The sequence below is a fragment of the Ruditapes philippinarum genome, unplaced genomic scaffold (assembly GCF_026571515.1).
Source record: "Ruditapes philippinarum isolate M1 unplaced genomic scaffold, ASM2657151v2 ctg1891_1_1_1_1, whole genome shotgun sequence".
NCBI classification, from domain to species: domain Eukaryota; kingdom Metazoa; phylum Mollusca; class Bivalvia; order Venerida; family Veneridae; genus Ruditapes; species Ruditapes philippinarum.
In genome coordinates this window covers 25,461-38,248 of record NW_026862536.1, presented here as the reverse complement: position 1 = coordinate 38,248, position 12,788 = coordinate 25,461, and the positions used below count along the sequence as shown (strand labels likewise).

General features: G+C 33.3%; 1 protein-coding gene across 5 annotated transcripts in view; it reads right to left on the bottom strand.

Annotated features, from left to right (window-relative positions):
- LOC132719396 (neurofibromin-like) overlaps positions 1-12,788 on the bottom strand; it is a 38,183-nt gene that overhangs the window by 10,754 nt on the left and 14,641 nt on the right. For 4 of the 5 annotated variants that reach the window (XR_009624219.1, XR_009624220.1, XM_060703159.1 and 1 more), the window contains exons 15-34: positions 12,176-12,340; positions 11,422-11,523; positions 10,542-10,860; positions 9,978-10,161; positions 9,561-9,648; positions 9,079-9,285; positions 8,297-8,414; positions 7,837-7,977; positions 7,259-7,479; positions 6,766-6,839; positions 6,310-6,424; positions 5,065-5,145; positions 4,567-4,707; positions 3,741-3,867; positions 3,048-3,135; positions 2,611-2,795; positions 2,038-2,417; positions 1,492-1,758; positions 1,122-1,222; positions 563-702 (exon numbers count right to left, since the gene is read on the bottom strand). Coding sequence is in view for 3 of the 5 variants with exons in the window: in XM_060703159.1 (XP_060559142.1) it covers positions 563-702; positions 1,122-1,222; positions 1,492-1,758; positions 2,038-2,417; positions 2,611-2,795; positions 3,048-3,135; positions 3,741-3,867; positions 4,567-4,707; positions 5,065-5,145; positions 6,310-6,424; positions 6,766-6,839; positions 7,259-7,479; positions 7,837-7,977; positions 8,297-8,414; positions 9,079-9,285; positions 9,561-9,648; positions 9,978-10,161; positions 10,542-10,860; positions 11,422-11,523; positions 12,176-12,340 (3,244 nt within the window). In the remaining 2 variants the exon portion in view is untranslated. The remainder of the gene's footprint in view (positions 1-562; positions 703-1,121; positions 1,223-1,491; positions 1,759-2,037; positions 2,418-2,610; positions 2,796-3,047; positions 3,136-3,740; positions 3,868-4,566; positions 4,708-5,064; positions 5,146-6,309; positions 6,425-6,765; positions 6,840-7,258; positions 7,480-7,836; positions 7,978-8,296; positions 8,415-9,078; positions 9,286-9,560; positions 9,649-9,977; positions 10,162-10,541; positions 10,861-11,421; positions 11,524-12,175; positions 12,341-12,788) is intronic. The other variant, XM_060703158.1, reaches the window with a different exon arrangement.

Below are 12,788 nucleotides of genomic sequence, written 5' to 3'. Positions count from 1 at the left end.
ATATTCTTCAAAAACTTCTGTAAAATAGTCTACATCCGATGAAGCTCTAAAGGTAAAATGTAGTTATAAAATAAAATGCCTATTTAATATTTTTTGTGTAATATTACAATTAACAAATCATTTCTGTCTTTAATCAAAATTTAAAAATGAAACATGAAATAGATTAATTTCAATATATACATCTATATGTATATGCCTTGCAAACCATGCTGAATTCTTAAATAATTTTAATAAATGTTCAGAAAGAGCAATTAAATTTTCATCACAATTTCCCATACTACTGGTATACTTCTATCTCTTTTTATTTCTTATATTTCACATTATATCAATGTGATGAACTAATAATGTCTATCAAGTCATGAACAATATCAACGAAAAATGAAATCTTAGTATTTAACGTCGCTGATTAAATAACACACAATATAGTGATAAATGATTACACAATAAGCATACATACACACAAAATACTGTCATATGTATGTTTTATTGTGTAGACATAGAGACCGGACAACATGGACGATATATAAATGTATGGTGTGATGAGATAAAAATGTAGACTTACTCATGAGATAAGAGAGTTGTTGTTGTGAGGCATCCTCACATGCGATCATATTCTGTATAATACATTGTACTGCATTCAGGATAGCCTGATCATGACATAGGTTCAACACATTGTTGATCTTCGCATCCATTAAACTATGACTGTAAATAGAACAAGAAGAATACATTCCAGTATCTTATCTCATATTTTCTTTCTTTTTTGTTGGGTTTTATATCGTACCAACACAGTAGAGGTCATATGGCAACTTTCCAGCTTAACTTGTGGAGGACAACCTAAGGTGCCCCTCTGTACATCATTTCAGGCACAAAGGGGCACCCGAGTAAGAAAAACATTTTTTTTTGTATATGCAAATGAACATTATACTTACATAGAACTTGATTTCTGACCTATGGTGTGCTAAGGAGAAGTCAAAATATTCAAGAAATAAATAAACTTGTTAAGAGTGTGAAACTGCTGTACATAATGTCTAAAACTCCATATTCAATTCACTATTCTAAGACTCCCCTGCAAAAAATATAAAGTGCGAATGAAGAAAGAGTATATAAAAATGTAAACTTACATGACAGGGAACACTTTAGGGAAGACAACGGAGGCCTCAGCCAAGTACTCGTACAATATCCGTGCCTCATTCTCGTCTGTTGTGTTTCTTACAAGAGTTGCCTGAAATCATGAACATAAACCATACAAATCATTACAAACAAACTAACGAGAATCAAATATACCCTGAAAATTACACTTTTACCCCTTGCTACAAATCCATCACTTGCTTAACAAAGTTAATTCATTTAAACTGAAAAAAAATAATTTCACTTCATAAAAGCAGACAGAATATCCTCCATTTATGAATATATTTTTCACTCTGTGAGATCAATTAGGAAAATGATCAGTAACTTGTATAAATGTATACATAATTTATAAATGAGACTCACCAGTACAGTCAATACAAGCACTTGTGTAGGATAATCTGTAAGCACCTCCGGATCCAGTAATATATTGTTCTCATTAGAGACAGATCCACGTACAGGACGACTCTGAGATTTCCCACTGTCCATTTTCTTTGTACCTGGAACAGGCATGGAGCTGCTCCGTGTCTTGAACAGAGGTGGTCTACTTGGTAAAACAGCACCAGCACCCGTGCCAGCTGCAGCATTGGTCTCGTTGTCCAAACTTCGCCATACCTTAGCACTGTTACTTTGCTGTTATAAATACAATATATTCCTATCAAAAAGGTTTTTTATATCCATATATATATTCAAAAAGAATAAAATGTATGTTCCACCAAAATAATTCTTCAAAATAAATTATATATGAATGTTATTATGCCAATCATGAAGCTTTGGGCCTATTCTATTTCCTTCAAAGGTCAAAAAAAAGTTTTTATCAAATAAAATAATGCATTGAATTTTCTAACATTGATAAGCTCGCACCCCTCTAATGAAATCATTATATATCAATTAATAAGAGTAACTACATACTGCAACATTTGCAGCTGCATTTTGTATTTGGTGAGGAACAGATGTTGCTTTTTTGGCCGCTGTCATTGCCTGTTGGTCCAAGAGTTCCCATGATTTCTGTCTGATAGGACCTCCACTAGATGGTGGTGACTGGGACTGACTACCAGCTGTTGATGCTGGGGTTGTAGGTGTAGGGGTTGTGGGTACCGGCGTTTGTGGGGCAGCTGGGGATGCCGGAGTTGGCGGTGGTGTGGCTGCAACACTGGTACTGGAGCCAGAGGAGGCTGAAGCGGCTGTAGACACGGAACTTGAACTATGTGCCTGGGATATACTTGTAGCAGATGACATGGTTCCGTTACTGGTTGTTGATACAGATACATTTGATGGGGCTCCAGTCATACCTGCAAATATATCTATCAATATCAAACATAACTTTAAAAAAAAATCTACGATTTCTAAGAGAAAGATCATTAATTTTAATTTATATTTTCTGCAACTAGACACTTCACTTCTATGAAAATCAGTTTATATATTTCATACTTAACAATAATGTACAGATCTTCGTGTTATGTGAAGAATGGCTAAGAAACATACCCTGGTTAGCAGTGTTTGACACAGTCTGGGACATCTCAGCACTAAGACTGTCACTGGAGGGCGAGTCTGTCATCATATACTGACTAGTTCTGTGTTTTAAGTGACATCGACTCCTCACCTCCTCAGATACCGACACTAAAGCCGCTAGGTATGGCACCGTCTGTGGATTTACTTCAAACTTATCCCTGAGATAAAAATTCAAACCACAATGTTAAGATCTACTTGTTGAAAGTTCTAAGAAAGTCAGAAGTTCTCCTAACTTTTAAACTTTATAAAACTTCTACACCATACAATGTACATGTAGTTTAGAAATAACATCAATGATAAATTCACTGTTCCTAAAGTAATAAAATTGTTTCCCCTTTTTACATTATAGTGCAACAATATAAGTTAAACTTAATACATACATAGATACATATGCAGACTCAGTGACTCACCTTCCTAATGGTTTACTAGTGATGGCCAATAAATGATGTAGAACACGTATGGTACGAGATACAGTTGTCTGGATAGGATGTCGGAATCCTTAAAGTATTAAACAATAAACCAATAAAATCAAACAATTTGTTAACAATTAGTAATGCACTAGTCAAATGTAACCATAGCCCCACCACCCTGTGGAAAAGCAAGGACTCTGACTTATTGATTTTAAACCCCTAGTAAAGTAACTGCCCTCTACAGACAGATGGCAAAAAAATCCTCTTAAAGCCAAGCATTGCAAACTAAGCCCCAAATGACAGACACACCATTCATGACTCATTTCTTCCAACCTTACCCAAGGCAAGTAGACATAGTTTTAATTGACTAGTGCATAAATAACAGATAATTTCCGCAAATAATCCATCTTCAAAGATAACACTAAATAAATCAACTATTAAAGTCACATGATGAATAATGCATCATTGGAGACAAACAGTAAAGATTTACAATCAAATTTTTTCAGTAAACAATCAATTTCAAACAAGAAGCGACCAAAATAAAAGGGAAACAAAAAATCAAGCATAAGACAATTAACAATTAGCAATTCAAAATAAATATAAAATTTATGATTAAAGTACTAATAACACAACTATCATGACTTTAAAAGATATTTAAAGTTTAAATTGTGAATACTAGGATTAAAGACAAACCTTTTAACAGATGTCCAACAAGAGCAAAGTTAAAGTTGGCCTTAAAACTGAGCCCCATGGCATGGTCAAGTTGTTTAAAATGCCATTGTAGTGGATCCCTTGTCTCCATCATGATACGTTCTAATGACTAAAATATGAAAGATACCATAAACATTAACATGATTTTTATCTATAAACTTTAAAATTTTTGTAGAATGATATTATAATAATATAATATTTGTTGTTTTTTTTCCAAATATGCTATGTAAAATTATTTTTTGGGAACAAATTTACTTTTGTTTTATTTTCTTTACCAAAACAAATAAACAATTAAAATGGTGAAAGCATGACTTATGAAGATCCAAACACCTACTATACAGATATATGCACATCATTTTACAATATAATTAGAGGTTATGTAACATTAAACTGTACCATATGGGAATATATTTGTAAGAGTACACAGCTGGAGAAACCATATTGGACAAGCCACCAGGGGAGTCTAATATGATATCTGAAGCTGTATATGAGTCCAAATATATATCAATATATTTAAATGTTTAATAACCTGTTTATTCTTTATCCAAATTAACACAACTTAATATTGCTATGGTTTGACATTATAATGCTCTATGTAAAATTCATTCAGATACTTTTGTCGTTAACAGCTTTAATCATAGACATAAGATGGAAAAGGCCAAATGCCAAAACAGGATAATTATATTGGATGCTACAACATCCAATATTGGAATACATTGTATTGTCACATGGTACAATTTCAAAAGCAGCTATTAGATGTTATTAACTGATATAGAATAAAAAGTTATACATGTATTAAGAAACTTACATCATTTTCTAGGATACCAATATTATCGAGGGTGTGTAAATTCTGCTCTAACAGAGACAGTCCAGCTGCGTACAGGGACACCTCATCTAACTGTAGCACTGATATAGCTACCCAGAACAAAAACTTGTGAATCGGGGAGTCCTGAAGTAAATCATAGAGTTTGCTATATGTTGTAATATAAATATTACATAAAGATTGATGTTTGATTTTAGGTCACACTGGCAGTGTAAAGGTCAGGCAACTTCCCAGCTTTACTGGTGGAGGAAGACCTCAGTTGCAATGTTGTGCATTATTTCAGTCATAAGCAGGCATCCGAGACTATAAACTTTTATAAAATCATAATAATATATCATAACAATATCATATTTTTTTTATTTTTTTTATTCATTATAGTTTAAATAGGTGCGTTCACCTGCTGATGAGATGATAAGATATTAAAATGCACTCTTCTTTGATATGGGTTTAAACAGATCAAATACATAAAAACACATAACTTACAGCTCTTAGCATGGGTTGAAGCCTGGTCAAACACATCACTATAGATTCTATAAGAACCAAATCCTGGAATGACTCTAAAGCCTGAAATATATCACTCAGTGTTATACTCACTTATATCAAATATTACCATTAACTGTAAGATTCTATAAAAAATATATCAAATTTTGATTTTTTTTTTACAGGGCATTTTACTGCTACCTCAATGTAAGACACATTATAAGGAAAATCAATGACCCCCAGAAAAACAATGATCCTCCCCCCCCCCCCCCCCCCTCCAGCAGGGCAGGGGGTTTTTTAAAAGAAGTTATTTTAAGTTTTTACCAATTTTGACCCCAGGGCAGGGCCAATTTTGACCCCCAGGGCTTTTATTTGCCAACAAACTTTGTAAACACTCACTAGAACATGTTTCATGCTTAATATCTAAACTCTAGCTATTTGGTTTTTTTCAAAGAAGATTTTGTAAGATTTTGCTATACATATATAAGGAAAATCAATGACCCCCGGGGCGGAGCCAATTTTGACCCCAGGGCTTTTATTTGAACAAACTTGGTAGACACCCACTAGAACATGTTTCATGCTAAATATCTTAGCTCTAGCTCTTTGAGTTCTTTAAAAGAAGATTTTTTAAGTTTTTACAATATGCATATAGGGAAAATCAATGACCCCCTGGGGCGGGGCCAATTTTGACCCCAGGGCTTTTATTTGAACAAACTTGGTAGACACTCACTAGAACATGTTTCATGCTGAATATCTAGGCTTTTGCTCTTTGGGTTCTTTAAAAGAAGATTTTCTAAGTTTTTACTATATGCATATAGGGAAAATCAATGACCCCCTGGGGCGGGGCCAATTTTGACCCCAGGGATTTTATTTGAACAAACTTGGTAGATACTCACTAGAAGATGTTTCATGCCAAATATCTAAGGTCTAGCTCTTAGGGTTTTTTAAAAGAAGATATTTAAAGTTTTTTCTTTCGGTTGCCATGGCAACCAGAGTTCTGCATGGAATTAAATTCTTTGAACAATTTTTAAAGGTGACCACCAAAGGAACATTCCTGTGAAGTTTGGATGAAATTGGCTTAGTGGTTTATGAGGAGATGTCATTTTAAGTAAAAGTTTACGGACGAACGACGGACGACAGACGGACGGACGACCGACGGACGGACGCCGGACGAAAAGCGATCACAAAAGCTCACCCTGTCACTTTGTGACAGGTGAGCTAAAAATCAAGAAATACAGATTAATTTACCTTCATGAGTATTTTCAACATTTGTTTAATCTCAGAATCTGTGACTGATTTACTTATACATCCAAACACTATGATAGCCCGTGGCTGTAGAGCTGGGTTATACTGGAATGCAAATCTGAAAACAAACACACGCAAATACAACAATTAACAAATAACCAACAAACTAACCAATAGATAGAATAAATAAATAACTTAAACACAATGAAGATTTGTTCTTTACAGTGAAAGACCAAAATATATTTCACTAAGTTAATACCAGATGCAATTTTCTTATAAGTGGCAAAAATAATTTCTTTTTCCCTTATGTGGTAATGGGCCTTTAAAATAATATTTTCAGGCTGACGCTGGCCATTGACTTCTGTTTGTTAAACATTGGGCTGATTGGTCAGTCCCTATAGCACTAGAAGACCCTCAAGGGGACTACTAATATGTCAGTACTGTAAGCATGGAGATTACCTCTTTGATAAATCTGTCCACTGTTGTAGCCAATCACAATTACGTATATCCTTATTACACGCCTGAAATTGACACTGTAAATAATGTGAGGTTATTGTAGTAAATGAATTCCATCAAGAAGTTTTACAACAGCAAACATATTTAATTCTATAAATAACAATGAAAAATTACATGCTTTTACATTACTTTTCAAGGAAATATTCTTAATAATTCAGTTGGCTATGTGAAACTTTTAATTATTGTTAAAAAAAACCCAAACAAACATTTATTTCAATTAGTTGTCCTTACAAAGGTAGCAATTAAAGTAAGTTTTATTGGAAATATAACCTGATATTTTACTTTTAGAATACACTTTAACCAGTAATTTAATATAAGGAGCACCTTTAATATGTAGTATATTTTCTAGTTAATACGTTTATTGTTTTTCCAGAAAATGTCATCAGAAAATGTCACCTATAAAGTTATATAATGTCGAATACTAGATAAGCATTACCTCCATAATCTCTAGTAAAGCATCAACAATGGTTTCTAATGAACACAGGGGCATTTTTTCATGTTCTGGTGGCGACATTGTGAATGATCTGTCTCCAGGCCGGAAACTTGTCCTGAACGCACTCACAGCTGCTGATTTTACCTTGCTGATACCAAACAGCTGGTAAAATTTGGGCAGTGAAAACTCAGCCAGGCTCATCTTCAACACTTTCAGAGTATTTTCTATTGAATACAAATAATTTCTAAGTGATCAAGTGTGGCAGATTTTCAACAAAATACTATTATATTTTTGCTTCAACATTATGTAATTACAATCAAGCTACAACTCTTACTCAATCTGAATGTAATTAACTGTTTTTAATGATTGTGACAATAAGGACTTGCCATCAGTAGCCTGCATATCACTTCAGTGCAACAGGCTGCTTAAATAAACTATTTTCATGTCATTTTCCTCATACAATCAACAATTCAAAATCGAACATTTCACAAATTTAGCACATGGCCTTTTTCTTACATACAGCTTGATACTATTAGACAAGTTTAGACATGGCATTTTAAATTGAATGACAATGAATTTACCTGAGAACTGTAGTTGTGAACACGTGCACAAGGAATGGATGATATTGATGACTAGGCCATGTGTTGATGCACGTAACGACAGTGGCCCCGTGCAAACCAGTAACGTTACTATGTGAAACAGGAATGGCAAATGACTCGCAACTGTAAAACAGAAAATCTTATTCTTACACTTAATTGTCATCTAAATTGTAAATATTGTTAAAATGTAAGACTTTAATGAAGTCAAATTAAAAGATAATAAAAGTGCCAACTCAGGCAGTCACTTTACTTCTAATGGGCCACCAAAATCTTTTGAAATATTTCAAAAACTCGTTGATATTTATATAACTTTACAAAGGAATATATTATGTAAAGTATAATATTCATAGATAAACTACATGAATACATGTGAATGCTCCTATAGTAATATATTATCTTTGTAAAATGTCATTATAGTAATATGTTTCATAAGAAACCATACCATCTAGTGAGTTGTTGAAAGATAACATAAGAAGATATCTGGCCAATATAGCTATATCATCCCACATCAAATGTTGCTCCAACGTCGGGGTAGGTGATGTACATGTCTTGTCTATTAACTGTATAATACACATATGACTGACATTAGTTAGCGCATGATAGTAAAGTAATTAACCCTAAACATGCTGACACTAAATGTGATTAGCCTTTACTACCAGTATAGAGTCAGGTCAGCCTACACATCCAGGCTTAAAACTATTGGCTGATTAACTTTATGCTTTTATCTTGAAATCAACAAAATTGATAATGAACAGTTCAACAAAATGGAAGCTGGACAAGTCCATTTAAGAAATTCAGCTAGTTTAGGATTAAAATGAAACATGTCAATTATTAAACATATCAATCAAATACCAAATAATTTTAACAGTAACAATCAAGCATCTAATTTATATCACTGTGAACAACCTTTAAACATATGCTTATTCCAAACCCAAGGTAATTTTTAAATAGGCAATAAGGAATATATTACCTGAACCAAAAAAACTATATTAAATGGGCTTATGATAACATTTACATTATACTAGAAAAGATATCACAAATATCAAATCATATGACTTAACACTTTAAAAACTACTCAAACGTCTATATTTTCCTATATTTTAGGTCTGTGAAATCTTATAGATGTAAAAATATGCAGCCACCTTTCTTATAGATTTTAACAAACTTCTAAAATCACTTCTAAAATATTACAAAATTTGACAGATTTTATAAATGTAACCATACCCGACATAACCGTCCAATAACTTTCCGTGAGACAAGTTGTACATTGGCTGACGTGAGCGCCACTGCTGTGTCAGCCATGATCTCTGCCTGTATCGAACCCAGCCCTCCTGTCACACTGCGCTTGATGAAACTATCTAGTACCATGTCTAACAGGTCTGCCACTTGACCAATGTTGCCCCAGATCTTAGCTTGTATTGAGGGGTACATCTACAAGTTAATATACATACAGAGTTATATACGATATTAAAGGAACATTCTTGATACATGTACTTCAAAAATTAAGCGAAATTTTTTTTTTAAATCAAATTTACAAGAAAAGAGATGTTTAATTCTAATTTCAGAAAAAAAACCTGCAGTACTATTTTGTAAAATCAGGATAAAAGTTGCACAAACAGAGAGTATAGAACACAATAACACATTTAGTTGTCAAAAGTAGACTAAAATAGAGCAATACTTTAACAATATTTCCAGGGAGTACATACCTCAACTTCTTCTATAGTCATGGTAATAAGTTTGTCTAGTATCAGGGCCACTTTTTGTCTTTTATTCTCATCTGTGTGTCTACAAAACCTATAAAATACAATCAATACATGATAGTTTATAAACTGTGTGTTCTGTATGCAAACAAAATGATACACTACTTAACAATAATTATTTACAAATTTCAAGTTGTTATTTTAAAGGGATACCAGGTGAAGAAATACCAGACTGAATGTACTGTTGCTGAAGTTAAAAGTTTGAAATACCAAAACTTTTAGATCCTTCTTTTTTCTCAACAAATGTTACTTACATAAAATTTAGATCCAAACTTTTATTCAAAATAGAATAAATATCATTAAGACATCTCACATTCAAGTATTATTTTACTCAATGACAGTGACAGGAAAAGACAGCATTACCTGGTAAGATTAGGTAACCATGGTGTGATATACTCTAGACACAAATGTTTGAGCTCTATGTTAGAGTTGCCAAACCCCTGTATACATTCCTCAAGGAACTCTAGGGTCAGATGAGGCTCATTGGCCGCAAGTGTCTCACTTATGGACTTGATAAATATAGTGTTGTTTGCAGGTATACATAAACCTTAAATGTACACATATGTGGATCAATATAATGTTGTTTGCAGGTATACAAAAACCTTAAGTACATGTATACAGGCAATATAAACATATCAGTTGACATAAATGTATGTAAATATAAAGTTAATATATGTTATCAGTTGAAAAATGCAGTCTTATCAGAAGGTATACAGAAACCTTAATTTCACAAGTAGACAAAAGATTTACCAGTATTTTCCTGTTTATAATACTGTTTACAAGAGAAATGCAAAAACAAATAATGAATGTTTTATCATTAACCTAATGAAGAATTTAATTATACAAAGAAGATTTTACTCTTACTTTCTTTAAGATTTTGCCTACTGTTTTAAAGTACAGTTTAAAGAGGTAAGTCTGTACACTTACCTGTAGTTTCCAACAATTGGCCTTCTATCTTCAGGTCAAAGGTTTGAGTGAGAGCGCACAACAGGTTGTAGGCAGCAGATCTAAGACTGGGATCTGAGCTACCAAGGTTGAGAAGTGCTACATTGAGCAAGGTGCCAGGCACATCTTTAGGTCTGATCTTCGTATGAACGGTGACCGTGTCCGGTTGGGACAGTTCCCAGCGTGTACGTATGTGGATAATATCATGTACAATATTGTCACAGTCATTGTGGATGAAAGACAGGGGACCAGTCTCATTGGAAATGGTTAATGTAAACTGGTTATCATCTACCAGACATACCTACAAATACAACAAATGTTCAATTGGTATATAAGTCACATCCACACTGTAAGTCATATGGGGACTCAAGGTTTGCTGGTGTAGGTAGACCTCAGGTGCCCCTCTGTGCACTATTTCAGGCAAAAGTGGGCACATGAGTAGAACCTCAAATATTCTGTAGTTAGCTGAATCTCTTTCTCACAAGAAAGAATTCACTTGCAGGGTTTAAATCCACAGCAATAAGGGAAAACCACTTCACACAATTTATGCCAAAAATTCCTATTCTAAAATTCTCAATTAAATCTGAACCAGTCTACATGTATATGAATTAAAAAACATTCCTGCATCATTTTCATTAAAGTACACCAAGCAAGTGTCAAACCACTACTACTGATTGATATGTTTGCCCATTTACTATATCAAATGATCATTATAAAATAAATCAGAAGTTTGTTTTTTTGTTTTTTTTTGTTTTGTTTTTTCCAGAATTTCCACCAATGGAACAAAAGCTCAATTATTATTTTGGTTTATTTCTAAGACAAAAACAAAGATTAACTAATACATGTAAGTCTTATACCGTACCTCCTCTATTTCTGAGGCATAGTAGACATCATTAAGTAATACTTGGTGTCCCAGCACCTTACTCTTCTCTGCTGATGTTATCTGTATAGCATTTGGTCCAACCTAAAATATAACATCATGTACAATACAGCTACACCTTTAATACAGGAATTAAACACAAATGCTGAGAATAAACACAAATAAATAGTATAAAGATATATACAGAAAATTAACACTTATACTAAGAATAAGCACAAATACAGAGAATAAACACAAAATCCTATGGAGGTAAAAATCAAATCAAACTTCCTCAGATGCACACTTGTTCATTATTTTCTGCATAGTCACACAACTAATTTTACACAAGATAGCTTATGAGCATCCTCACATGTAAGAATTCAACATCCTTGAAGAGGATAAGCACAAAATGTTCAAAGGCCCACAAATTCAGGGTCAACACCTGAGGCCACTAACCTTCCCAAGCTAATTATCTTAACTAAGCATGATTTGATTGTTGTAATGTTTAACAGCACAACAACAGTTTAGGTCATATGGCGCTGAAACAGGTAAGATAACTTTGGCTTACCTCGGTGTTACAAACTTAAAGCAACACTGGGGTCAAAACCACCTTACCTGCTAGGGACTCCAGCAATTTGAACCCATTAAGTGATCTTATGGTTTTCATTGACATGGGGAAACATACACACCAATGTATATGAGGATTATCAGATATTGTTTCTAAGTTTTTTGCCATTAAATTGAAAAAAAATCTCACCTTTATAGTGACTTTGGTATCTTTATGAGAAAGTTTTAGAGCATTATTTGATATTTTGAGATCTTCCTCGAGGGCTACAGTAGATCCAGGTAATTTCTGATGATCTACATCTATATACTCATTTAACCTCGCTGGATGATCTATGAACACAAGCTTTCTGTTACCCTGAAATTCATAAAATACAGGTACATGTATATTCGTAAAATAAACATATCTCTGGTCCACATAAATTCAAAAAGATCAAATTAAAACAAAACTCATATGCATTGAATGTCATTATTCAATTAATCATTATGTCATTAGTTTTTAAGCACATGTATCATAGTGGCAGCATGGCCAAGAAGTTAATGTGTTGGACTAGTAATTTAAGGATCGCTGGTTGTTTGACTTCAAACCCCATAAGGGGCAACCTGTTAATTTCTTGAGCAAGAAACTTTATACTCATTGCTCAGTATTGATTGGTCAAGAGTGTGTCTTTAACATTATAGATTCCTATACAATCAATTTATAAAAAAATTTGTATAAGCTAAATACCATTATAACAAGGTTACATTTAATGAATACATTTACTATAAATAAGACTATTTAACTCTTTAGACTTAAAAAACATTTC